The 25,744-nt window shown below is 35.4% G+C and overlaps 1 protein-coding gene across 7 annotated transcripts in view; it reads left to right on the forward strand.

Annotated features, from left to right (window-relative positions):
* Positions 1-25,744, forward strand: part of SGCZ (sarcoglycan zeta) — a 1,128,389-nt gene that overhangs the window by 630,637 nt on the left and 472,008 nt on the right. For all 7 annotated transcript variants that reach the window (XM_086703312.1, XM_086703313.1, XM_086703307.1 and 4 more), the window contains exon 2: positions 1,361-1,555. In XM_086703312.1, coding sequence (XP_086559438.1) covers positions 1,361-1,555 — 195 coding nt within the window. The remainder of the gene's footprint in view (positions 1-1,360; positions 1,556-25,744) is intronic.

The raw sequence follows: 25,744 nt of genomic DNA on the forward strand, positions 1-25,744 counted from the left end.
AATTTATACATTACCAAGGAATACCACCTCCCCTTTTCCAGAATGGACTTCTGCATATATCAATATGTTATATAATATTATATAATTGGATAGTACAGTGTAGTGTTTTGTGTTTTTTAGAGATCAATTTTATTTTGAGAACTCATTGAAATACAACTAAAATAAATAACCAACAAAGTTCTAAGTAAAAGCACTAACCAAATAGCTAAATCTATATAATTCTAAATGAATGTGTATTTTCTTCCCGTTGGTTCTTTCAAATGCACTTACATTTTACTAAAACATATACACTGAGCCACTGATACCCTGTATTTTTAGATAAAGGTACAGAAATGTTGAGATACAGTTGGTCTCTATCTACCCCAAGAAACAGATGACACTTATTCCAAGAGTAACTGGGATGTGCATTGAATTTTAGGTTATAGACACCAGGAAGTAGAGCTGCACCATCATCACTCTCCAGAGAAAAGGTTACTGTTAGAATTGGGCAAATCTGACTGAAAATAATATACATCTTAGAAATACCACAGCTAGTTGAACAGCTCTAAAATGCAGCATCAATGATGTGATAGGAGGTATTTTGTAAGATTTTAATCAATTTTAATTTAATTATTTAATTTTCAATACACAGCAATAGTTCTTTGAACACTTACTACCCATCTGTAGGTATGTTGTATCTTTTGGTTTAAAAAAAAAACAAACAGTTTTTTAAGAGTCTCTTATGGTTTGGCTCCCTCCCTAACTTTTTTTTGTTTCCCTGCCCCTCCCCGCATGGTCTTATGTTAAGTTTCTCAGGATCCACATAAGAGTGAAAACATACGGTATCTGTCTTTCTATGTATGACTTATTTCACTTAGCATCACACTCTCCAGTTCCATCCACGTTGCTACAAAAGGCCATATTTCATTCTTTCTCATTGCCACGTAGTACTCCATTGTGTTTATAAACCACAATTTCTTTATCCATTCATCAGTTGATGGACATTTAGGCTTTTCCATAATTTGGCTATTGTTGAAGGTGCTGCCATAAACATTGGGGTACAAGTGCCCCTATGCATCAACACTCCTGTATCCCTTGGGTAATTTCCTAGCAGTGCTATTGTTCTTAAAAACTGAGAATAAACAGGGTTGATGGGGGATGGGAGGGAAGGAAAGTGGGTGATGGGCATTGAGGGCACCTGTTGGGATGGGCACTGGGTGTTGTATGGAAACCAGTTTGACAATAAATTTCATGTTAAAAAAAATAAATGCTAGGAAACAAACAAATAAATAAATAAATAAAATAAAAACAAAAAAAAAACCCATTGGTTTTAGTTTTGAATGTTTCTTTTCTTTCTTTTGTTCTTCTTCTTTTTTTTCAGATGACTCGAGAACAATACATACTAGCAACACAACAAAACAACCTGCCAAGGGCTGAGAATGCACAACTTTACCCAGTGGGGATTTATGGATGGCGAAAGAGGTGCTTATACTTCTTTGTCCTTCTGCTGTTGGTTACCATGATAGTTAACTTAGCCATGACAATATGGATATTGAAAGTGATGAATTTCACCGTGGTAAGTACCACCATGATTTTATACCTACTGCTTTTGGTTCAAAGACGATACAGTGCTGTTATTTTTATTTTTTAATTGAAAGTTATTTTTCTTAATCTTTACTAGTATGTGTCTTGAAATTCCAAAGACTGTCATGTATTATAAGACTACATTCAGTATGTATCCATGACACATGTATGATATTACTATCTGCCATTTAAGTATGGGAAATTGAGATCATGAGATAGTACAGAACACCGATTCATTAGCAAGTTAGAAAACTTTCAACCTATAAGCTTGAACTATTGCTTGCTAAACCTGGTAATGTAGGAAATGAGTTGTTTAGAGATGATATTTCATATTAAAATTAATATTAAATATCACAAGTACCTTTAAAATACTTTGCACAGAGTATTTACCTTCCTCCCTATGCTTTCTGTGTAACATACTGCATGATCAAATCTAAACTCAGGAATTTCTCCTGGGCCACATGGACCAATGTATGTAATTGTCACCAGATGGTGATCTCATTTTTTGGAGCACAAGCATGGTAAATATAAAACCAGAAATTAAATCACTCTTTCATGAAAAGTAATAATATAAAATAATTCTATAACTCATCAATGAATTTTGCTTTAATTTTGCATGTGTACAATAAAACTATGAGCATGACTTATCTGGGAAAAATAAGCCACTTCAGGAAAATCTAGTTGAGCTCACTTCATATTTTCTGGCTAAATTCTTAAATTTTTTGACTCTGCCTTTAAAGCTTTCTGCCTTTGCTTAAAGACTTCAGATATCTTCACATTGAAGCAGGTATCTTACACTTGCTGACTAGACTGCTGTTAATCCTTAGAACTCTGCGTCCTCAGGGGCAAGTATAAAGCTGGCTGTTTAACTTCACTGATCTCTGTGTACTGGGCTGTTGCTACTGCTTTTCTTTTCTTTTCTTTTCTTTTTTTTTTTAAACTCTACAGTGTATTGACTTAGCCAAAAGTAGTTTCTTTCTGAGTTCACTAACATGCAATTCTAACTTGAAACAAAATCTTAAAAGGGAAAATGAGCCCAGCATCTGTCCATAGTGTAGGACACTGCAGTTGTGTGCAAAGACCCTGGGAAAGCAGGTGGCCTAGCCTTCCGGAGAGGAAAAACTATAACTGTACAAATCATGACAGAAGAGCATATGTTCACGGAGTAAAATGAGCTGAGCAAGGGTTCCATTTCTCTGATACGGTGCAAATTTTGAAGGGTATTCATCAAAAAGTAAAAGAAAAAAAAAGAAAAAAAAAAGGCAAAAGTTGAGCAGAACTCAGTATGTTCCAGGATTAGAGAAAATGACTATATCCTAGCAATGGACATGTGTTCAGGGTCACTGATCAAGGTCTGTGAGTCTGTGGGTGGCTAAAGGTGGAACTGGGGGCTACTAGACAAATTATTTCTTTAAGAGACTCTCTGTTAATACATCTGAAGTGTTCCTTTGTCCCAAGAGTTGGCTCAGTGTCCCCCACCCCCACAATTGGGAATATTTTGGCGTAGATTATACCAATTCTACTCCTATTCTTTTTGTTCTGAGTTCTGCTCCTGTCTCCCTTACCAATGTCCGTGCTCCGTTAATGAATGATTCCTTTACCACATTATCAGGGGCAATGTGTATAACTCTGAAGATTCTTTTATGTGTTTTTGACTATCAGCCAAATTAGCAGTTGCTGACAGCAATTTCTTTAACCTCATTTTTCTTAACAAAACAAAACAAAGAAAAATCACTTTGAAAGAAATAAAGACTATAACTTTCTCCAAGATTTGAAATTTCAAACATTTGATCATCTCTTCCAATGAGCATCTTTCTAAAGCTCATGAAAGTTATGATCAACTCTCTCACTTCAGGAGTCTTGTTTCTATCCAGTAACCAGGCTCTCAGATTCAAGCCCTGTATATTTCTCAAGCATATTTAAATTAATTAAGAAAATAAACTTAAATGCATAATTACATGGCTGCATGGATCAGGCTCCCAATACCTTGCCTCATGCTGAGGTCAAAGCTGGATAAGCCATTCAAGGGAAATAATTGAAACAGTCACCTTTGTCCTCAGGATCCATGCCGGCCTCAGGGTTTCTGTCACCTGTGGTGCTATCTAATTTGAACCTCAGCTGGCCAATATGTATGTCAACATATTCCTGGGGATAATGAAAAGGAGTTTATTTTCATAAGAGTTTTGGTATTTATTTATTTATTTATTTATTTATTTATTTATTTATTTATTTATTTAATTTTGGATCTTTCTTTCTTTCTTTTCACAATGTTACTTTTTTAATAATCAAAATAGAAGGCTATGTGTTCTTCAGGCTCGGAAGCTATTTGTATGTAAGTGACATAATTCATGTAAGTGAAACATGAAGTAATTATTGAGTCAAGATAATCTCTGTAAGGTAATATATTCTACATCTCAATGTAGTAATTAATGATTGTCTAGTGAAATTCTGCATTACTTGAATAGTTGCTGAGTTTAGCAGTTCTGAATACGGCACACCAGATTAAGTTGTATGAATTTGAAAAGTGAAATAATTTGTAATCCTCTTATATTAGAGCAGTAACAAAATCAATTTTATGTTTTCACTGGTACATTATGATTGTATCTATCTCTAGAGTGAATACCTGACACCATTTGCCATACTATTATCATAAGAGGTAGTAAATGATGTGTAAATTTGTTTGGGGTGTATTACTGATTTACACAAAATGTATTTCTCTTTCTTTATAACTGTTTCCATACAATCCATGGAAATATGTGGCTGTTAACATCTTTTATTTCAGCAGACTGGGCACGTTATTGTTACCAAAATATTGTGGTTTTGTTTTGTTTTGTTTCGTTTTGTTTTGTTTTTGCACAGCAGGGGTAGCTGCCAATCTGTTTTATGATGTTTCATGAATTCTATCATTCTGACTAATATTATACATGATCTGTATGGTTGATATGACCTTATTCTGTTTCTTATTTTGTGGAAAATAAGATCACACAGCTGCTAAGATACCCAGGTGCAGAGAATCAAGAAAACGGAAATTAGTTTATACTACAGGGTGAAAGGCTTAGGACAGATAAACACTACAATTTCCTGTCTGTGAGAGTTGATAAATGTAGGAATGACTTGTAGAAGGAGATTGTGAAACTTCATTCTCTCAAGATCAGTATAACACAATTACGTGTTTTTGTTGTTGTTGTTGGTTGGTTGGTTGGTTGGTTGGTTGGTTGGTACAATAGCTATGTGGTTCAATATAAATGGACTAGTTTAGAAGATCTGTTGAATCTAGGCATCCTGATAAGGCAATATTCTTTTCTTGGCTCAAGTGCTCATCCTAAATAAGTTTGTTCTGTATTTAAAAATTGAAAATTGATATAATATTCATTTTAATCACGAGTACCAAGTAAATGTTGGTGGCCTCAATTGCAACTTCATTTGATTGGCTATGTTAACTAGCCATCAAAAGAAGAATGGGAAAACAAATGCCGTTTATTAAGCAAAGAGGGTGAGGAAAGTCATGAATGTTGTGACTGAGAGGTCATGAATGCCCAGATATGGGTAATAATTGGAACAATCAATCAATTGAACAATTTGGGAAAAAAAATCTTAGAAACTTGTGATCAGTGTGATGAATATTAGTTGAAAGGACATCCCACAAGACGTAGGGCTGAGTATCATAGTCTTTTAGGATTAAAAAGGACCTGAGAGATTTTTAGTTCAGCCATCCACACACTACTAGAGGCCACTCTGTATATTCCCTCAGTTTGGTCACTCAGATTGAGGGAACCCTCAATTGGATAAACCCTCCTTTGGATAAACCCTCCTTTGGATAAAACCCCTCCTTTGCTTAAACACTCCTTTGGATAAAAAGAACATCGCATTAAATCACTGGGTAGTTGTACTGCTATTTAACATCTTGATATTTTGTTGCAGTCTCTCGTATATTACTCCAATCATGGGATACTAGTTCTGTTCTTTCAAACTGACATGAATGTATTATTTTATCCAGAGCACAGTTTGTTCTAATATACACATACACACACATACGTATGTTCCTACACAAATACACACCTATGTATATATACATATACAAATTCACATACAGTATACACATACATAAACTTAACATAGTCACGTCTAGGATATATATTGTATGTAGATAAATATTCTAGATCTTTATTAAAATAGATATACATTCTCTATGTAATATATATACGTATATTTCTTTTAATATCTAAACATCAGAATAAGTTAAGAGAAATTCTTTTTTTATTATTTTTTATTTAAAAAAAATTTTAATGTTTATTTTCGAGAGAGAGACAGAACATGAGTGGGGTAGGGGCAGAGAGAAAGGGAGACACAGAATCTGAAGCAGTTTTCCGGCTCTGAGCTGTCAGCACAGAGCCCGACATGGGGCTTGAACCCACCAATCATGAGATCATGACCTGAGCCAAAGTCAGAGGCTTAACCTAATGAGCCACCCAGGCATCCCTAAGTAAGAGAAATTCTTATGCAGTCACTTTGTCTTCTTTAGTTGCCATTTGCCTTTATTTCAAATATTATCTCTACTACATTATTATCATTATATGTCTCTAAGACTATTAACATTTTTAAGGTATCTTTCTGTTTATGACCATTGGCCAGAGAGTTACTGATATATATATATCATACTTTCTTTTCTTTTAGTGTACCTTTCTAAAGTTAAGAGACAGTACACATATCACTGTATTCGGTTTTCTGCTCTCCTACTGGTTTTACAGCTAAAAACTCTAAAAGATAGTTTTGGGAAGTATGAAATAACACACATTTGCTAAGTATTCAGTCCTGTGCTCTACTACGTTGGTAAATGAACTGTCACATATTCCCATCTCACTCGTGTGACTATTCTTTGGTTTTTTGTTTTTGCTTTTGTTTTGTTTGTTTTTTTTTATCTTCATCATTAACCCAGTGGCATGTCATCCATAGCCTTTATTGATTTACCTAAGATGGCTAAAGTACATTTGTAGTACGCTATCATTTGTTAGTGTGTCCATCACCAGACTTGTTACTCCACAGTTTTCTTCATTTTACTCTTCAATGGAACCATGAGGTCAGAATAAATGTTTCTATCACTGTATATCTAGCCAGTTCTTATATTTATCAAAGCTGTGTCCCCACACCAAATGTATTTTATTTCTTACCCAGAATCTATGGACATATACAAGGTGTGTGGGAAGCTTCAGTATTAAATATGAAATTGATGTTTCATTGCTTTTTTCTTCTCTCCTTACCATGCTTATCACAGATTGTTTCTCTGTATATGACTATGTTCATTGTCTGTTTTTACTTCCCCACGGATAGAATATAAGCTTCATAGAGCTCCGGGTTTTTGACCCTTTTTGCATTGTTGTATTCCCAAAGCAGAGGACAGTGCCTGACAGATAATTAGCTCTTAATATGTTTTTGTGGTATAAATATCTGTCTTCAACATTACCTGCATTGAAAGCTAGTTAACTCTTCACTTCACTATGATTTGTGCCCTTCCAAAAACCTGCTCTAGCTGGGATGAATTGATAAAAAGACTATGAGTTGTCCTAGGTCTCTTTGTTGCTGTTTCAGGTCTCATAAGCACACGATATGGTTCTGTGGACTGTAGAGGGGTTTTGATTAACATCTACATTGAAAAAGCAGTTTCGTGTTCTGAACACCAAGTTTAATAATTCCCTGAAGCCCCTGCATTTAAACCCAAACATTTGAGGGAGACAGGACCAATCTTGATTATCCGTATTGGTAATACAGAGAATTGCCATTATTAACACTTTAGTTTATTTATTATGAAATATTTTATCCTACAAAAGAATATACATGTAATGTATATTTGAACCATTAATAATAGTAGCAACAGCAATAATAAACAATAAAATGAACACCTGTGCCACCATCACCCATCAGGAAAAATAAATCCCTAACTATGTCTAGAAAGAACTATGACCCTAAGTGTTTTTCTTGCTTTTATTTAGTTGCATGTATGTATATGTGCATATAAACCTCACACTGTATACTGTTTTACCTTAACAATATGCTTGCGAGATTTATCTCTGTTCGTGTATGTAACTGCAATGTACTCATTATTGCTGAAGATTTCACTGAATGAACATACCTTATTTATTTTATTTATAAATCCTCTTTTTGAGTTGTTTTCAGTGATTTTGGTTATTTAATTTTTTCTCACAAACAATGATCCTCTGAACATTCTTATATATTGATAATTGTGGTTGCTCACATACACGAGTTTTTCTATAGGTTCTAGAGTCTTGAGTGTGTGTCTATAAATACTGACTTGTAAATCATTTTTCCCCAAATGGATCGAATCAGCTTACATTACTACCAGCACCCTGTAAGGGTTGCTTTTGTTTTCCTCTCCTCTTAGCAGAGATGTGCCAGCTAAATTGTTACTTCTTAAGCTACAAATCTGACACCCAACTACCTGATAAAGACCCTCCTTATTTATTGGTTTGTTTAGGGGTCCCTTCCTGACAGATTTATTCCTGTATCTCTTTTTATTCGTGTATCTTATCTCTGTGATAGTACTTACTATGTTGCATTAGGTATATAATCTTGGTTCATCTCAATATAGACTCTTTCCTTCTACCACTTTTCCCCAAGTCCCGATTCAGGCAGGCTGGGTCCAAGAACCCAGGACAGGGTCCCACAGGATCAACCAAGAAGATTGTTGGCCTCACGCAGGATAGAAATCAAGCGTGAGCTAGAGAAACTGAACACAGAGTTTATTGAACAGCGTGAATGACAGGTAGAGATTAGCAGAGAGAGTGTCCGGGAGACTGGAGAAGGAGAAAGGAATGAGTCTCGTCAGTGCTTGGGGCCAGAGGTTTGTATTAGAAAAGGGTCTAGGGTACCTGCTCCTCCAGGAGTGTAGGATAGGGTCCAATCAAAGGTGAGTGTCAGGTGAATAGGTACTATTCCACAAATTACCAAAGGTGGAGGTAGTGATGCCAGCATCAGCCCAGATTTGTCTGGCTCGTCTTAGATGTTATCAGGTGTTTGGGGCCTAGGACAAAAAACCCAGAGAATGATTAACTTTTTTGCTTCCCCCTTGAAGTGGGAACATAGCTTCTTTGGCTTAGAGACAAAATATGGAACATGGGTAAATGGGCCTACCAGAAACACAGCAGAGACAGAGCCTTTGGAAAAGGCTTCATCTTCCCTCTTTTGGTGCCAATAATGCAGGGATTCCTCAAAGAGCAGAGCTGGTTTTATATTGTCTTATTTATCTTGGTAGCATGGCCAGGCACCTACTAGGTGGTGATACATTATTTTTGGTTGACTTTTTGTAACTTTAAAAAGTCGAGATTCACTTTGAGTAGAGGGAGCCTCAAATTGAATGTCTTAATGTTTCCACTTGTTCTTTCTGTAAAACTGCTTCAGATCCCAGTTGGTTTCTGTTTTTATGTCCAGGCTTTTGTCTGTAACTGAAATCTCACCCTCCCGCATTAAGACAGTGGCATTCCTCAGGTCTTTTCACATATTTCAGCCATGGTGACCAGCTTCCCCTAACAGGAAGACAAGCATAGCATACTTTCTCCCAGAATCCCAAGGCCCTTAGGTAAGAAGATGTTTTTTCAGGAAAAATATAGTCCCTTGAAGCTCTGAATACTAGTTCTGACTTATTCCCTCAGGAGTGACTACAGTAACAATCCTAGTGTTTTCTTTTTCATGGACAAAACAAAAAACAAACAAAAAACAAACCTTGTATTTTATGTAAAAATACTCTTTTTTTTTTTTAATTTTTCAACGTTTATTCATTTTTCAGAGACAGAGACAGCGCATGAGTGGGGAAGGGGCACAGAGAGGGAGACACAGAATCCGAGGCAGGCTCCAGGCTCTGAGCCATCAGCACAGAGCCCGAGGCGGGGCTCGAACTCACAGACTGCGAGATCATGACCTGAGCTGAAGTCGGTCACTCAACTGACTGAGCCACCCAGGCACCCCAAAAATATTCTATTTCTATCCTATCCTACTTCATCATCTCTGAGGCAAGATCTGTCAGTAATGAAGAGGTGCCATAGGCTGGCAGTTACTTGTATATTACCACCAAATCCCAGAACTTTTGCGCCATCACTTGTTTATGGTCCCTCCAGAAAAAGTAATCAGACCTTCGGGCATGAGAGAAAATGTGTGTTTCCTGACTTCCTCTTTTGGGCGGGCGCCTGCTGCTGTGGAGCCTGGGCCTGCTCACGATAATCACACATAACGGCCCCAAATGCCTCTTCACTGAACAGTTGAAATCAATGGAGCATTAAGATTTCCTAGAGACATTTGTTCATCCAACTTGGTGTTAGGTGTAGGATACTTGCGATTTGCCGATTTTACTTTGATTAAAAAAAACACACACACATAAGCACAACAAACAAAATACACACTAATTTTAATCTAATGTCCAGTTACTGAAAGAAAGAGGATGGGAGTCAGTAACAGCCTAAAGTAGAAAAGGCAATAGTTTTTATTCAAGTGGCCCACAAGGGCAAAAGTAGGGGATGTGGGTTCCGTCATGTGTCTTTCTCACAGCATTGTTATAAAACATGGACTCACAATCAGATTTGGGAAAAAATTAAGAAAGTCTGAACCTTATACTCTTTCTGGTAAGCATTCATTCCTCTCAAAACCTGCATACAGTTTTGTATATGCAACACTTAAGACCATCAAATGAATTTATTCTTATTCATAAGTGTTATATAACCAGGGAAAACACTTGAGTGTCTCCTACCTGCTAGTGTGGTATTTTTCCGTAAAAAATTGGTGTCGATAGCAGGATCTCCTTAGACTGCCAGTACTGACAAAACACCTCTCATCATTTGTCAGGCCATGGTGAAAAGAATGAACTTTGAACCCAAATCCTGTTTTTGGCAGTTATTAGCTGTGTCACCTTTGGCAAGTTATCTAAACAATGGCTCAGTTTCATACTCTGTCAAATGGATACATTATAATTTTTTCCATGAGATTATTATAGACATCAAAACAGTTAAAATAATGACAGATCTTCAGAAATGCCGGGCGCATCCTGACAGCCATCCAAGGCTTTGCTGGTATTGTTACCCTTACTCACTTCTGCTGTTCCAGCTTCACAGTTCTTCCAGCCATCATGTGGGTGAACTTAATTCTTTCTATTAAAGTTGAGTCTAAAACTGACCTAGAAAGACGAAAGGACCTTGATTCCATGTGCAATCATAAATAAATAATATAAGTGACGGTGTTTATAATTTTGTTCATGCTAAACATATGCATAGAGGCTAAGAGCATGAGCCTTTGAACCAGGCTGGTTCACGTTCCGGCTCCCTCACTGCTGGTCAGCGGCATGACCTCGTGCAAGTTACTTAGCCTTCTAACTCCAGTTTCTTCATTTGTAAATGGTCTGTGGTGTTGACCTATAATAAGTCTGGTTTACATGATACATTTTATCAGAGAAAATGCTTTATTTCCTTAGGACAATCAAGGGATAATAAAGATTTCTTTTGAAATTACGATTTAATGCTCAGATATAAAAAAGTATTTTTAGAACTTATAGGAGGAACTGTTCAGCTGTCAAACATCATAGTTATTTTAGCGGTTTTGTTTGTTTGTTTTTGAAAACCTGCATTACCTTAAAGTGGGGACTCATTTACCAGAGAGAGCTAATCTCCTTTTTGAACAATTTGGGGAAAAAATTGTAATTAACATTAAGTGGATGATAGAGGGGGATGTCTGTTTTTAGTCCTAAATGTTCTGAGCGTCTTTTATGTTCAGAGTTTTAAATTACTATCTGATTGAGACATTGTATTCTGAATTGTTTTTATAACATCCTGAATTATAACCTTAGGCTATAACCTCTAGATAGGAGAGTGAAATTAAGATATTTATTTATTTAATATGTAGTTTGTATTCAGCAAGATGATGTGCTGTATAGACCAGTCCTTAATGAATTTCACAACAACTCTGCAGAGTAGATACTCTATCCCCTTTGACAGTGAAAGACACACAAGCCTAGGGAAATTCTATAAACTTCCCAAATGTCACATTGATGAGCAAGGTTAGAAGCATGGGCTACACAGTTTTAAAGTTCATGTTCTTTTCACCACCTTTCGTTGCATTCATGTTGTCAAATTTAAATTTAAATTAAAGAGTTCAGTATTCTTCAGTAAATGATTTACTTCTCTGTCTACCTCAGTGCATTCATACAACACTATTAAATATATAACTATGACATCATGGCTTGTCAATTACATTTGAATCTGTTGGACCAAGGATACCTCAATTCCCTAAACCCTTATTAATTTAATGGGGAAACATACCTAGTGTCTCATAGTCAGTAATTAGAACAGTGAAAAATTCCTCTGTGAGTTCTGAACATGCCTGCACTTTTGATTTTGGCAGAGCGAGCCTGAGGTTTCATTTCTGGATAGAGCACTGGTGCTTATTAATGGCACCTTTATAAAAGAGGCAGTGATTTTCATAAAGGCAGTTTCGTGACTGTGTTCCAAGCTTTGCTCTGCTTAAACTCTATTTTGCTGAGGAGTAAGTAATTGGCCATGAAGACACCACTCTGTTGGTGATTTAGGGTTACAGCTCTTGTCTCCCTTTCGGGCCTGCCAGTTCCATTTTCCCAATTAATCCCTCTGTGCATGAATCATGGTGCCCCGCCCCCCAAGCCACGATGGGCCACTGCTTTCAGTGGCACCATGGTCACATCGAGGGGGAGTACTGGCCGTGAGGGCCTGCCTGCTGGAGAACCATCCAGCCTGCACCACCTCTCAGTGTGGTGTGTGGATTTATTACAGAATTGATGAGAGTGAGTGATATAGTTAATGTTGCAAGACTGTTTCCATTATAGCCCTCTGTTTGTACCTCCTCATAATTTTCTGACAAATTGTCCCTCTCAGATGGAATCTTTCATGCTTAGTCTTAGCCCAGCAGTACATTTTCTATCCCTGACTTTATAAAGAAAAATTTAGTCATTTTTATCCAAGTTCAAACAAGTACCAGGTAGTAGTTCTTTTTACCGAAATAAACTACAAAAACCATGACATAACATAAATCATAAATTGTGTGCATCACGTGCAAAATGAAAGTACATTAGACTACTAGGTATTTGCAGGAGAAAATAAGGAATTGATAACATTAGTTATTGAATGAAAAGTTGAGAAAGTACAGACTTGTGAGTTTATATGTTTAATAAATTGTATATTGTAGAGAGCTGGAAATGACTTCAATTCAGTGCCCTAATTTTACATAGAGAGAATGGAAGTCCAGAAAGATAAAATCATTCACCTATGTGGGTGACTCATACTCAGAACATAAAATGTGTTAGATCAGATTGAACTTAGGTAGTATGTTTTATATGTGTGCTTACTTGCACAAATAATAGCACATAGTGCGTCTTACAAGACGTAGGAAATTTGGGGATGATTTTAAGTAAAAATGAAATGATGGGAATACCTGAGTGGCTCAGTTGGTTAAGCACCTGACTTCAGCTCAGGTCAAGATATCACGGTTTATGAATTCAAGCCCCGCATCCGGCTCTGTGCTGACAGGGCAGAGCCTGCTTCAGATCTTCTGTCTCCCTCTCTCTCTGCCCCCTCCCACTCACATACACACGTGTGCTCTCCCTTCTCAAAAATAAATACACGTTTAAAAATTATTAAAAAATGAAATAATGGTAATTATCTTAAGGTTTAATGCTTTGCCATTTTGTAACAATAAAAGTAAACATTTGCTTTTCAGAAGCATACTTGAAATGTCATATTTGTTGTTTCCAAGCAAATAAAATATTATTTTCATAAAATTAATCTTATTGGACAGGAATTCATATGGATTGATTAATTTAAATAATATCACCATAAACTTTCTATTCACTAGTTTGTAAACTTATCCAGGACCAAATATATATTAATACTACATAATAAATTGGTAAATAAATAGTTTAATATTTAGTTTTAAATACTTGTGAAAATTCACCATTAAAGTGCCCTTGCATATAAGTACACTGTGTTGGAAACTATTTATGTCAGGTGATGGCTATCAGCTTTGGGGTAGCCCACTATGTTCTTCCCAAAGCATGAGTGATGATCCATAAAATATCTCCAAGTGTGTTCAACTGTACTTCAATGTGCCTTATAAATTCTGTAACTGAATAATGTCAGTAGAGAGTAAAATACTTATTTTCTTACAATTCACCTATTTTTGCCATCCATAATTTTTGTATATTTCTGGGTTTAAGAGATTTTGAAATATGCTAAGCCCCTGTCACCTCTCCTATCCCCTTTATTCTTTTTTGATCTCGGGCTTGACTTAAACCAAACTACAGAAGCACTGTCCATTTGTTAAAAGTTTTATATAAGCCAACAAGTTTATGTCATGATGCCAGTTTTAGTCAGAGGAGGGAAGGATAAAACTTAAATAAAAATGTAACCCACATATGCATGTATGTGTGTGTGTGCATTACCAAAAGAATTATTTATTTTCTTTATTTTTTAAATGTTTATTTATTTTTAAGAGAGAGAGACAGAGTGTGAGTAGGCAAGGGGCAGAGAGAGAGGGAGACACAGAATCCAAAGCAGGCTCCAGGCTCCGAGCTGTCAGCACAGAGCCTGATGTCGGGCTCAAACTCACGAACTGTGAGATCATGCCCTGAGTCAAAGTCAGATGCTTCACCAGGTGAGCTACCCAGGTGCCTCAGTATTTATTTCCAATATTCATTAGTCTCTAAAATATGAAATTAAAAAGCAATACAAGTTGCTTAAACAATGTTTAAAATGTGTATATCTCCACTGTAATATGCAGTTTACTCTAGCCCATGGTAAATTACAATCTTATAAATTGAATTTTATTTTTCAGTTCACCTACTTTATTTTTTTTTCTATCATGCTTCATTTCTGATTGATGACTTAAAAGTAATATTAACTGTATAGCTGTCTAGGAGCTCTAGTTCGTAAGCGGAAAAATAAAATAAAAAATTAAAATAAAATAAAGTAAAAATTATAATTGAATAAAATTAAATACCCAGATTTCTAGAAAAGCTCTTATAAATTTATTTAAAATATGTGAATACCTGGGTCTTCAAAGAAACTGGAAATTGGTGTTAAGAAGGAAAAGGGAAAAGTATTCATGCAGCACTGTGTTAGGGGCTATGTATATTTTGTCTTACAAAATATATTCCTATTTAATGTATATTATCTCTATTTTTAAAGAAAAATTCTTGCCCAATTTCTTGTAATTAAAAAGTGACTGAGTTAATATGTGAATATTTGTTTCCCTAATAGCAGATCACATGTGCTCCACTTACTCAGGAATCATTCTACTGTTGGTATTATTCACAAGCCACTGTAGCCAAAAGACAATGTTTATATAGGCCATATTCTACTATTTGACAATATTTTAATAAGTGCCTGTGTAAGTCCCCACACAGTGTTATAGGGCATGATTTTGAATAGTTTGTGCTTAATTTTGGATTAAGATAAGGTTATTCATTTGACATCTATTAATTTATATTCTGTTGCTCTATTTTTTCTTTTGATTCATTATATTCGTAGTGCATGCATTATAACCAAACTACAGAACAATGACACTTTCTATAACTTTTTCTGTCATCTGTACAAATAAAAAGTGGTCCCTAACATGAGTACCTGATTTCTTCTAAGAAATTATAGGCATGCTCAATTTTCTTTATGTATTCACAGGCATTTTAAAGAGGTATGATGTTATCAGTGATCCGTTGCTACAAGACTGTCTTAAAACAGATACACATCCCAGTAGCTTAAAATAATAAACTTTCCGTTAAGTCAGATATCTGTGGATTGAACGGGCGTTCCATTGTCTGATGTTGGGAGAGCTTCCTCATAGATATGCAGGAAGCTGTCTAGCTGGCTGGTTTAGGATGCCTGATTCCTGTACTTGACATTCATTTCTATATGGGCTGGGTGATTGGATCACATGTCTTTCATTCACCACTACATTAGCCATTTTTAAATAAGTTAGAAGTTCCAAGGAAGAGCGTAGATATATGCAAGACTTTTAGACATCTAAGGTGAAAAACTGGTTGGCTATCATTGTTCATAGCTGCGCATTCCATTAGCCAAAGAAAGTCACAAGGCAGTCAAGATTCAAAGGATGAATAGACTCCACCTCAATACCATCCTAAGAAATGCAGTTAGAGCAACAGTTAGATCCCTTTTTTTATTTATTTAGGATTTCAAATAGGCTTAATTTTTTAGAGCAGTTTTAGGTTCACAGCAAATACAGTGTTCCCATGTACCCTCTGCCCCGCCACACCCCATATGCACAGCTTCCCTCACCATTAACATCCCTCGCCAGAGTGGCTCATCTGTTACTATTGATGGACCTACATTGCCACATCATTATTGTTTCAAGTCCATGGTTTACATTAGGGTTCACTCTTGGTGTTGTACATTCTGTGGGTTTGGACAAATTACAATGTTGTGTGTCTACCGTTATCATACAGAGCAATTTCACTGCCATAAAAATTCTCTGTGTTCCACCTATGTATTCCTCTTTCCGCCTTAACACCTGACAACTCCTGGTCCTTTCACTGTCTCCATATTTTTGCCTTTTCTAGAATGTCATATAGTTGGAATTATATAGTCTGCCACCTTTTCAGATTGGCTTGTTTTATTTGGTAATATGCATTTAAGCTTTCTCCATGTCTTTTCATGGCTCCATAGCCTGTTTATTTTTAGTGCTAAATACTTGTCTGGATGTGTCACAATTCTCTTACACATTCACCTACTTAAGCGTTCTTGATTGCTTCCAGATTTTGGCAATCATGAATAAAGCTGCCATGAACATGTGTGTGTGTAGGTTTTTGTGTGGACATGAGTTTTTAATGCCTTTGGGTATATACCAGGGAGCATGTTTCCTAGATCAAGTGGTAAGAATATGTTTAGTTTTGTGAGAAACTAAATCATTTTCCAAAGGGGCTGTGCCATTTTGCATTCCCAGGAACAATGAATGTACATTCTTGTTCCACATTTTTACAACTAGTTGATGTTGTCAGTGCGTTAAAAAAAAAACATTTCTTTTAATGTTTATTTATTTTTGAGGGAGAGAGAGAGACAGAGTGCGAGCAGGAAAGGGGCAGAGAGAGAGACACAGAATCCAAAGCAGGCTCCAGGCTCTGAGCTGTCAGGGGAGAGCCGGACATGTGGCTTGAAGTCACAAACAACAAGATCATAACCTGAGCGGAATGGTTAACTGACTGAGCCACCTAGGCAACCCTGATATTGTCAGTGTTTTAAATACCATTTTTAAACTTAGCATACATTTTCTTTTTTTTCACTTTAGTATTAGTTTTAATAATACACACTTCAAGACAAATATTAAATAAATATATATGAAACATATTATATCTTAAATATAATGTGCATGTGAATGTATACATTTATATTTACATACAAACATACAACATTATTGGTTGATCACCTGATATTCTACCACTTAAAGACAGTTATTTAAAGTTTTATTAAAGGTAATAACAATATAAAATGATCGCATAGCCATACTTGGAAATAAAATGGGTTTTCTTTTCCTTTCTGGAGAATAACTTGAAATCTGTATCATTCTTTAGAATTCCAGGTCTTTAGAGTAATTTAACATGAGATATGTACCCTAAAAGAATCAGAGATATGGAGAAAAATTATGCTCAAAGAAGTATATCTTCTATTTATATGAAGCAACATGAAGGTCTAAACAAGAGAAGAAGTTAAATCTGTAATAATAAATTCATGTATGTAACATTAATTATTAAAAATTTATTTTTAAGTAATAATTATTATGAATAAATTTATGTTATGCATTAGGTGAAAAAGACATTTAAATAATATATGCAGTGTTATGTCAAATTTTTAAAAAGAATTACATGAGAAAAGATATTAAGTAATTAGCAAAATATTAAATGACAATGATCTATCAGCAGTCTGTTTTTATTCTTATACTTTTTTTTAGATTCTTTATTTAATGAGCATGTATTTTATAATCAGTGGAAATCTATGTGAATCGTAGTGAATTCACTTCATTCGATATAAAATTGCTTTGTTTTCTGGAATTAATACAAAAGTATGAGTTATCAGTGAAAACCTAAATATTTTTAAAACCTTGTGTGGTAATACACAATGAATACTTAAAATAGTACTATGACAATTGTCCTGTTGTACTTAAGAAAATGCAGAAATAGGTATTCAATTTTCAAAGCCAACAAACTATTTTTTTTGTAATTGAGACTTTGAAACCTGGCAAGATAGGATCAGTGTATAATTTGCAAAAACATACCTGATCCTAGATAAGCAACACTTTCTTGTTCTGTAATGTCTGTCCTCTAAAAATAATATCAAGTGCATCAAAAAAGTCTTACTGACCTAGAAAAACCTATACGGGAATCAAATCTTTAGTTATGAGCCATTGAATATTAGATCAAGAAATATTGTAATTTCCCTCCTCAGTGGATTTTTATATTAAAGTGAATTTAGCCCTAGGAAACAAGATAAACTGAGTAACTGAAGACTTATGACCTCTCTTTTCCCATTGGGTGGGAAGAAGCGAAACTTAACTACCCTGATTATGTTTTTCTTAATGGAGAAAGGACTTGCTTCACCCTGTGACTAACTAGGTCTGATTCCCGCATCTACTGTAATATATATGGATATTCTCAAATGGAGCAGTGTGTTCAGAGTTGATAGTTTCATCAAAGTAACTTGATAATTTTGTTGTATTTTTTACTTTTGGTTAAACACAAAATAAATATATAATTCTTATAAAATAGCAAAACTCATGTAGGTACCATAACCATTATATGGACAACCTCCTTCACGTACTTTTCTGATGTATTCTACCCAATCAGGATTCCTATTTAGAATTTACTCTCTGTTTTGCATGAAGAACTGTTTTCGTGAGGCCAAACAATATACATTGAGTTCTTCCTAAAGATTACATTTAAAGCAGCAAATGCAATGGACATTTGAAATAGTTTTTGAATTGTAATTTTATTCTAAGTAAAATTAGTGAAAGATAACCAGTTTTCATTAACTGAACACTTTTATTTGGATTTCCTCTCTTCTAAAAAGAAATAGCTGTGAGCTATTTCATTAAAATTATTCATAAAGATTCTTCTGGGGGTCATTTATCTCAAGGTCTATGAAATTTCCTACTGTCAATTCTCCTAATACTTGAGTAGCTGAACACATTTGGCCTAACCTTTTAAGTGTCCCCTCACCCAAATGGAAAAATACTGAGATTTAAGGCAGAGAAAAACTGCTGATGCCTTAGAGCAATCAAAAAATCAAACAGCCATGGGCTTTGGGTGATAATGATGTCTTAAAGCAGGTTCCTCAATTATAATATATTTACCACTCTGTTTAGGATGTTGATAATGCAGAATGCCATGCATGTGTCGGGGGCAGAGGGTATATGGAAGTCTTGGTACCTTCCATTTAATGTTACTGTGAACTTAAAATTGTTATGAAAATAAGGTCTACAGGGGGACCTGGGTGGCTCAGTTGGGTGAGCATCTGACTTTGGCTCAGGTCATGATCTCATGGTTTGTGAGTTCGAGCCCCATGTTGGCTCACTGCCATCAGTCCACAGCCCACTTCAGATCCTCTCTTCCCCTCTCTCTGTGCCCCTACCCTGCTCCCTTTCTACTTCTCTCTCTCTCTCTCTCTCTCTCTCTCTCTCTCTCCCCCCCCAAAAGATAATTAAAACATTGAAAAAAAAAAAAGAAAAGAAGGTCTATTAACATTATAAATGCATGGATATGTATGTGTGTATATATTTATATGTATATATACTTATACACATATATATGGACATTAAAGAAATCAAGCAAAACCACATTTGTATGCTTAAGAGAGATCTGGCCTTCTCCTTTGAGAACATCCAGTACAGAATGTCTTGCTTAGTCACATGTGCAGTAAAGAATAAATATGTTCCCTTGATTTCTTCACTAAATTACGAGTTGAGTTATTGCAGGGACATTAATATTGTTTAAGTCAATTCAGTACAACTGTGTGATTTCTTAGAAACTCTGTAGAGTGTAATTGACTGAATTCTGTATTCTTTAGATAAAGAAAATATATTCTCAATATTTTCTAGTGACTTGTTGGCAGTTTAGATATTGGTATGTCACCTGAAAGAAATGGCTGAGAAAAGGTTAGACCTATATTTGTTGTCATTTTCCATATTGAATATTACTCCCCAAATTCTTCTCTACGTCTTTAATTCAAGGCTTTGTGAAATAAGTCTATACATAGAGAGGTCTACTTTGGGATGTGATAAGCTATAACAATAAGCTATAACCTAACTTTGTAAATTGTATGAGCTATTGAGAGAAGTTAATTTGTGATTCATATTTTTTCTCTTTTTTCTTGTAGTCAATATGCAAATGCTCACTTTGCTGCCTTTTTTTTCCATAAAAAAATAACAGCATCATAGCAACTTTCTACCAAAGGCACCTGGCACTCTTATTTAAAGTCAGTTGTATACTTTAACTGCACAAGTCTTTGAGGTTTCTGATTATTTGTATAGCTCTAGATTCTCAAAGAAGTCATATATTCAATTGGATATCCAACTGGAAGTTTTATGCAAGTTTTGTCACCTTAATTTATTTTATAAATATTTGTTCGTAAGTGTTGTTTTATGAAACCTTTGTTTTATAAAAAATTATAAACAGGGACGCCTGGGTGGCTTAGTTAAGCGTTCAACTTCAGCTCAGGTCATGATTTCATGGTTCATGGGTTTGATCCCTCCAACAGGCTCTCTGCTGTCTTCCCAGAGCCTGCTTCAAATCCTCTGTCCCCTTGTCTCTCTGTCCCTCCTCCACTTGTGCACAGGGGCTCTCTCAAAAATAAACATTAAAAAATTATACACAGATATAGAAATTATCAAGTTAAAATTTACATCCATGACTCTTTGCATCCCTTCTTCAAGATATTGGAGATGATATATTAGACATTAGTTTTCAGAATGCTTATCAGAACACTGGTGGTGTTTGTATTTGGGTAGAAAATTTGTAATTGCGAATCATCAGTCCTTGAATTCTAGCACAGTTGTGAGAACCTCTTGTTAGTACACAAGCAGTGTGTGCTCAGTCACACTCACATATGTAAACACACAAATGATAGAAAAAAACTTTCACTTTAATTTAGTTCAAAATCAGGTATTTTAAGCGATCATGTTGTATTTCAATTGGTGACCTAGGTCTAAATTCTGAAATTCCAAACAGAATTTAACATTGTTATCAATCGGGACCACTCCTGACCTTTTGTTCTTAACTTCGTCTCTCAACTAAAACACAGGACTAATTGGCCAGTGTTTGTGCTTGGGAGGAAGGAAGGGAAGAGCAGTATATAATGTGTATACTCTAAACTCTAGGTGCATCTTTTTTGAATTTCACGGCTGTTTATGCTCATTTTATGCAAATTAGAACCCGCATGGAATTTAGCCCTCAGTTAAAGCTAAGTGTTAATAAAATTGAGTCAGATAAATTTTGAATGTAAAACATCTCAATAAATTAGTAAAATTGGGAATGGGAAGTACTCATTGTTATTTTGGATATGGTTAGCATTTTAAAGGTGTTTACTCTATATAGCCTCTAGCTTCATACATTTAAACTGTACCTTCATTTTAGTACATATATCCATGGATTCATTAATTCAACAAATACATAACAAAAAATGAATCCATAGAAGAAAAGTCTGGGAAATTCAACTAAAATCAACAGAAACAATACTATAGAAACTGAACTTTTTGGTATTAAATATTAAAAATAAGCTATCTTAATCAGAGATTTCATGAATCTAACATATTCGTTAATACTTTACAAGCTTTTCTTGGGAAAACAACATTAAAATTATTTATGAACTGTTTCCTAAAATCTGTAAAATTAATGGGAAATACCTTTTATGATAATACATATTTCCTAGCGATCATGAAATTAAATTTGCAGTATAAAATATTTCGAAAACCAAAATGAAATATCTTTTTTTCTTTATCTAATGAATTTGTGGCTTTACTTATTAATTGACACTACACATTATTTTTGATATAAGACCTTTCTTATTTCCCAGAAAAATGTTCTGGGAAAATTATCTGAGCTACCTGACTTGGAATTTATTATTTTCATCTCATTGATTAAGCTAAGGATTTATTTTCACTTACAACATGTTTTCCTTAAGATTTTATGCTTGAACAATAGTTTAACCTTGCTTACAAGAGTGCAACATTCACTACTTAAAAAGAATCATACATTTAAAATCCTAAAGAATTTGCTGAAAGGTGTAGTTGTCTAGAAACATAATAGAAAATTTGTCTTGTTCAAGTTTTTAATGGGATTAGTAATGAATATATCTAAATTGTCATTGTAGTATATAGGTGGAAAAATTAGTATAAAAATATTTACTTAGATTGGATTCAAATGTATTTACCTATTTATGCCTAATTTAAGATTTGAATACTGAATATAAAGGGACTGCAGTATAAATTGCTGTTAGGGATAAACAGAATTCCTATTTGCCAACTAAGCACATCTGTTGGGAATAGGCGAAGCCACCTCTCTGACTGGCTGAGAAGTAGAGAATGAGAAATACACAGTGACATGAAAACAGGGCATACTTTGTGACCAGAGATTTTGCAGAGGATTAACGATAGATTATTTAAAGGGTATGTTGGGAAATATTAGGGAACGGAATGTTTTAGAAAAATGGAAGTACATGAATAAAGGATAAGCACAGAAAACAGTTGGAGACTGATATCATTTTTAAGCAGTGATTTCTAATATAAATTAAAGAAATAACTAATTTTTTATATTGTATTTATTTTTGATAGAGAGAGAGAGACAGAGCACAGGTGGGGGGAGGGGCAGAGAGAGAAGGAGACACAGAATCCGAAGCAGGCTCCAGGCTCCGAGCTGTCAGCACAGAGTCCGATGCGGGGCTTGAACTCACAAACTGAGAAATCATGACCTGAGCTAAAGTCGGACGCCCAACCGACTGAGCCACCCAGGCACCCCAAGAAATAACTAATTAGATAAATATTTATCATGTTTGTATATTTTTTATTTTTTTGTTTATAAAGTTTTATATTTATTTATTTTAGAGAGAGAGAGACAGCGACAGCGACAGCGACAGCGTGAGCAGGGGAGGGGCAGTGAAAGAGGAAGACACAGAATCCAAAGTAGGCTCCAGGCTCTGAAGCTGTCAGCACAGAGATCATGACCTGAGCTAAAATCAGTCGCTCAACAAACTGAGCCACCCTAGTGACGCCCATACTTGCATACTTTTTTACAAAGTATTTTGGACTTTACATTTTAGCCAAGTATTTTCTTACCTAAAATGGCCAAGTATTCTGTGATTTCTCATATTTTGCCAGTGAGTGTGGCCTGTGATCAAACCTGAATATGTCCTCGAGAAATTCATGTTAAGTGACATTAAAGACAACTAGAGATGTAGATTTGGTCTCATTACATAATACTTTCAAGCTAGTGTAGCTTGTATGTAAGCTATCTATTTTTAATTATATTCCCAGGATAAAGACCTAGACTCTATTTTTACTGCATCATTAACTGATTACTTTAGTGAAGGGTTCAGTATGTTTTAAGAATTCAACTGAGACATTAAGACTAAGGATGTATAGACTGCAATTAAATGTATCCCAGTTTTGACAGTCAAATAAAAGATGAGAAAGAAGATTTTAACAAATTTCTAGGAGTTTGTAGCAAGTCTGAAATAAATCTGTGTCTAATCAAAGTGAATATAGGATTAGGAGCAAGAAATCAAAGCTTTCTTAAATTATAATATAATTTTATTCTAATCATATCTAGAATGATTGTGAGGCATACATCAAAAGTTTTAAGGTAAAATCTAGAAGCAGAATAGACATGTTAAAGCAAAACCAGTCAGGATATTGTGTGAGAACTTAGTACTTGGACTTACGTTTGCTTCACATCACTGGTTTCTGCCTTTACTAGTTGAATGAATTTGAACAAGTTACTTAACCTCCATGCGTAAGTCTCATTATCTTCATTTGTAAAATAAGGATATTACTAGCTCACTCTTTGGATGTTTTGATGATTAAGTGAGAAAAACAGCCTTCGCCTAGAGATGTAACCATGACTATTGTCCAGGTTTTCTTAAAAAAAAAAAAAAAACAAACAATTACTCATGAAAATTACCAATAAAGAATCCATGGTAACAACCAATCATAGTATAAATAAAAACATATAACCAAAACCGTGCAAAAGTTTCTATAATTGTCCTAATTAACGGGGAGGGATGATGAAAGAGCTTGTATAGCTCTGTGTCAGAAATACCAACCAGGTTTAATAGAATCTTCATTCTATTTCCTATACTGCCCTAACTCAGAAACATGAAAGAGAACCTGTCTGTAAACAGCTGCCGTGTTCTCAGTGACAGGATACACAACTCACCTTTATACTTTTAAGGTCAAATTTTTTTTTAGGTTTTTTTTTAATCTTTATTTTTGAGAGAGAGGGAGAGACAGAGTGTGAGGAGAGGAGGAACAGAGAGAGAGTGGGAGACACAGAATCCAAAGCAGCCTCCATGCTCTGAGCTGTCAGCACAGAGCCCCATGCAGGGTTTAGACTCCTGAACGGTGAGATCATGACCTGAGCCGAAGTCAGACACTTAACTGACTGAGCCATCCAGATGCTCCTTAAGGCCAAATATTGATGCAGGATAGAAAATTTTGGTTCAAGTATCTCTACAGAATTTTAATTTTTTTCTGTGCCACTATATCCTAAAAAGATATTAATGAATAAGAAGGTCGTTATCTTTTTCACCTTATTATAGACTACCGAATTTTTCCAATAATGCTCTTTCCCCTGGTGATGACCAGATGAAGGAGGCAAAAATGATCTCTACATTAGAAGAGGTAAATACGTGAAGGCTATGGTACTAGAAAGAAGAGCAAGCATCTCAGGGCGCCTGGGTGGCTCTGTCAGTTAAGCATCCGACTTCGGCTCAGGTCATGATCTCATGGTTCGTGAGGTTGAACCCTGGAGTCGGGCTCTGTGCTGACAGCTCGGAGCCTGGAGCCTGCTTCAGATTCTGTGTCTCCTTCTCTCTCTCTGCCCCGCCCCCGCTCACGCTCTGTCTCTCTCTCTCTCTGTCAAAAATAAATAAACATTAAAAAAAAGAGAGAGAAAGCATCTCTTCAATATCGAGTAGAGAACATTGACATTACTTGGTGTTTTGATGTCACTGGGGACAGATACAGTTAATGGCATAAACAATCACAGACAGACAAGCAAAAAGAGTCTAGACATCTCCAGATAGCTCTTTGTTCATGGATGAGAAAAACCCAAAAGCTCAACGTGTGGCAGGCAAAATCTTACTTTGTAAGGGAAGAGCATTTCCCTACCTATCAGGATAGGGATTATTTCCATGAGCTAATATAATCATGTTATAAAACAGAAGAATATCTTTAAACTATTACTATTTTCAATAAAAAAGAAAAAAAAATCTAATGAATAAGGTAAATAGTCACCAAGAAAGGAATGTTAAGAAATTAAACAAGGTAATTAAGTAGAAACTGAACATGCAGACACATTGGAAATAAAATATATCAATACATTGTGTAGAAATGAACTTGGTGAGACGGAGCACAACCATGGAAAGAACCCCAAATATCTGGGAAGTCACAGAAGATACTTATAAAGATGATAAAGAGGAAAGGTCTATAAACATAATGAAACTGATATCCAGCCTACAAATAATATTTTTTTTTGCAAATAAGACACCGTGTAAAGAGATCAAAGGCAGATAAAACTTTATAGTATGGAGATAATAATTCAGCCATGCAGATTTTTCATAGTAGGCAGAAAATGGATCAACATGAAGACACAGTCCAATACCAATTTACAAATTTAAAATCAAGGGTAGAAAATTGTGAGAAACTTCAGCAGAGGCAATTCTTTTACTACAAGCAAAAAGACATATTAGTCACGTAAAGCTTTCCTGTGTTAAAGTATATCATAAGATTGATTGCTAGGCTTTGAATGAAAAGCATTGTTGGGGTTCCTGGGTGACAAGGTTGAGTGACTGCCCTTTGATATTGGCTCAGGTCATACATGATCCCAGGGTCGTGGGCTCAAGCCCCAAATCGGGCCCTGTACTGAGTGTAATTGGAGCTTGCTTGG

This window comes from Puma concolor, chromosome B1 (genome assembly GCF_028749965.1).
Source record: "Puma concolor isolate L17-30 chromosome B1, mPumCon1.1.hap2, whole genome shotgun sequence".
NCBI classification, from domain to species: domain Eukaryota; kingdom Metazoa; phylum Chordata; class Mammalia; order Carnivora; family Felidae; genus Puma; species Puma concolor.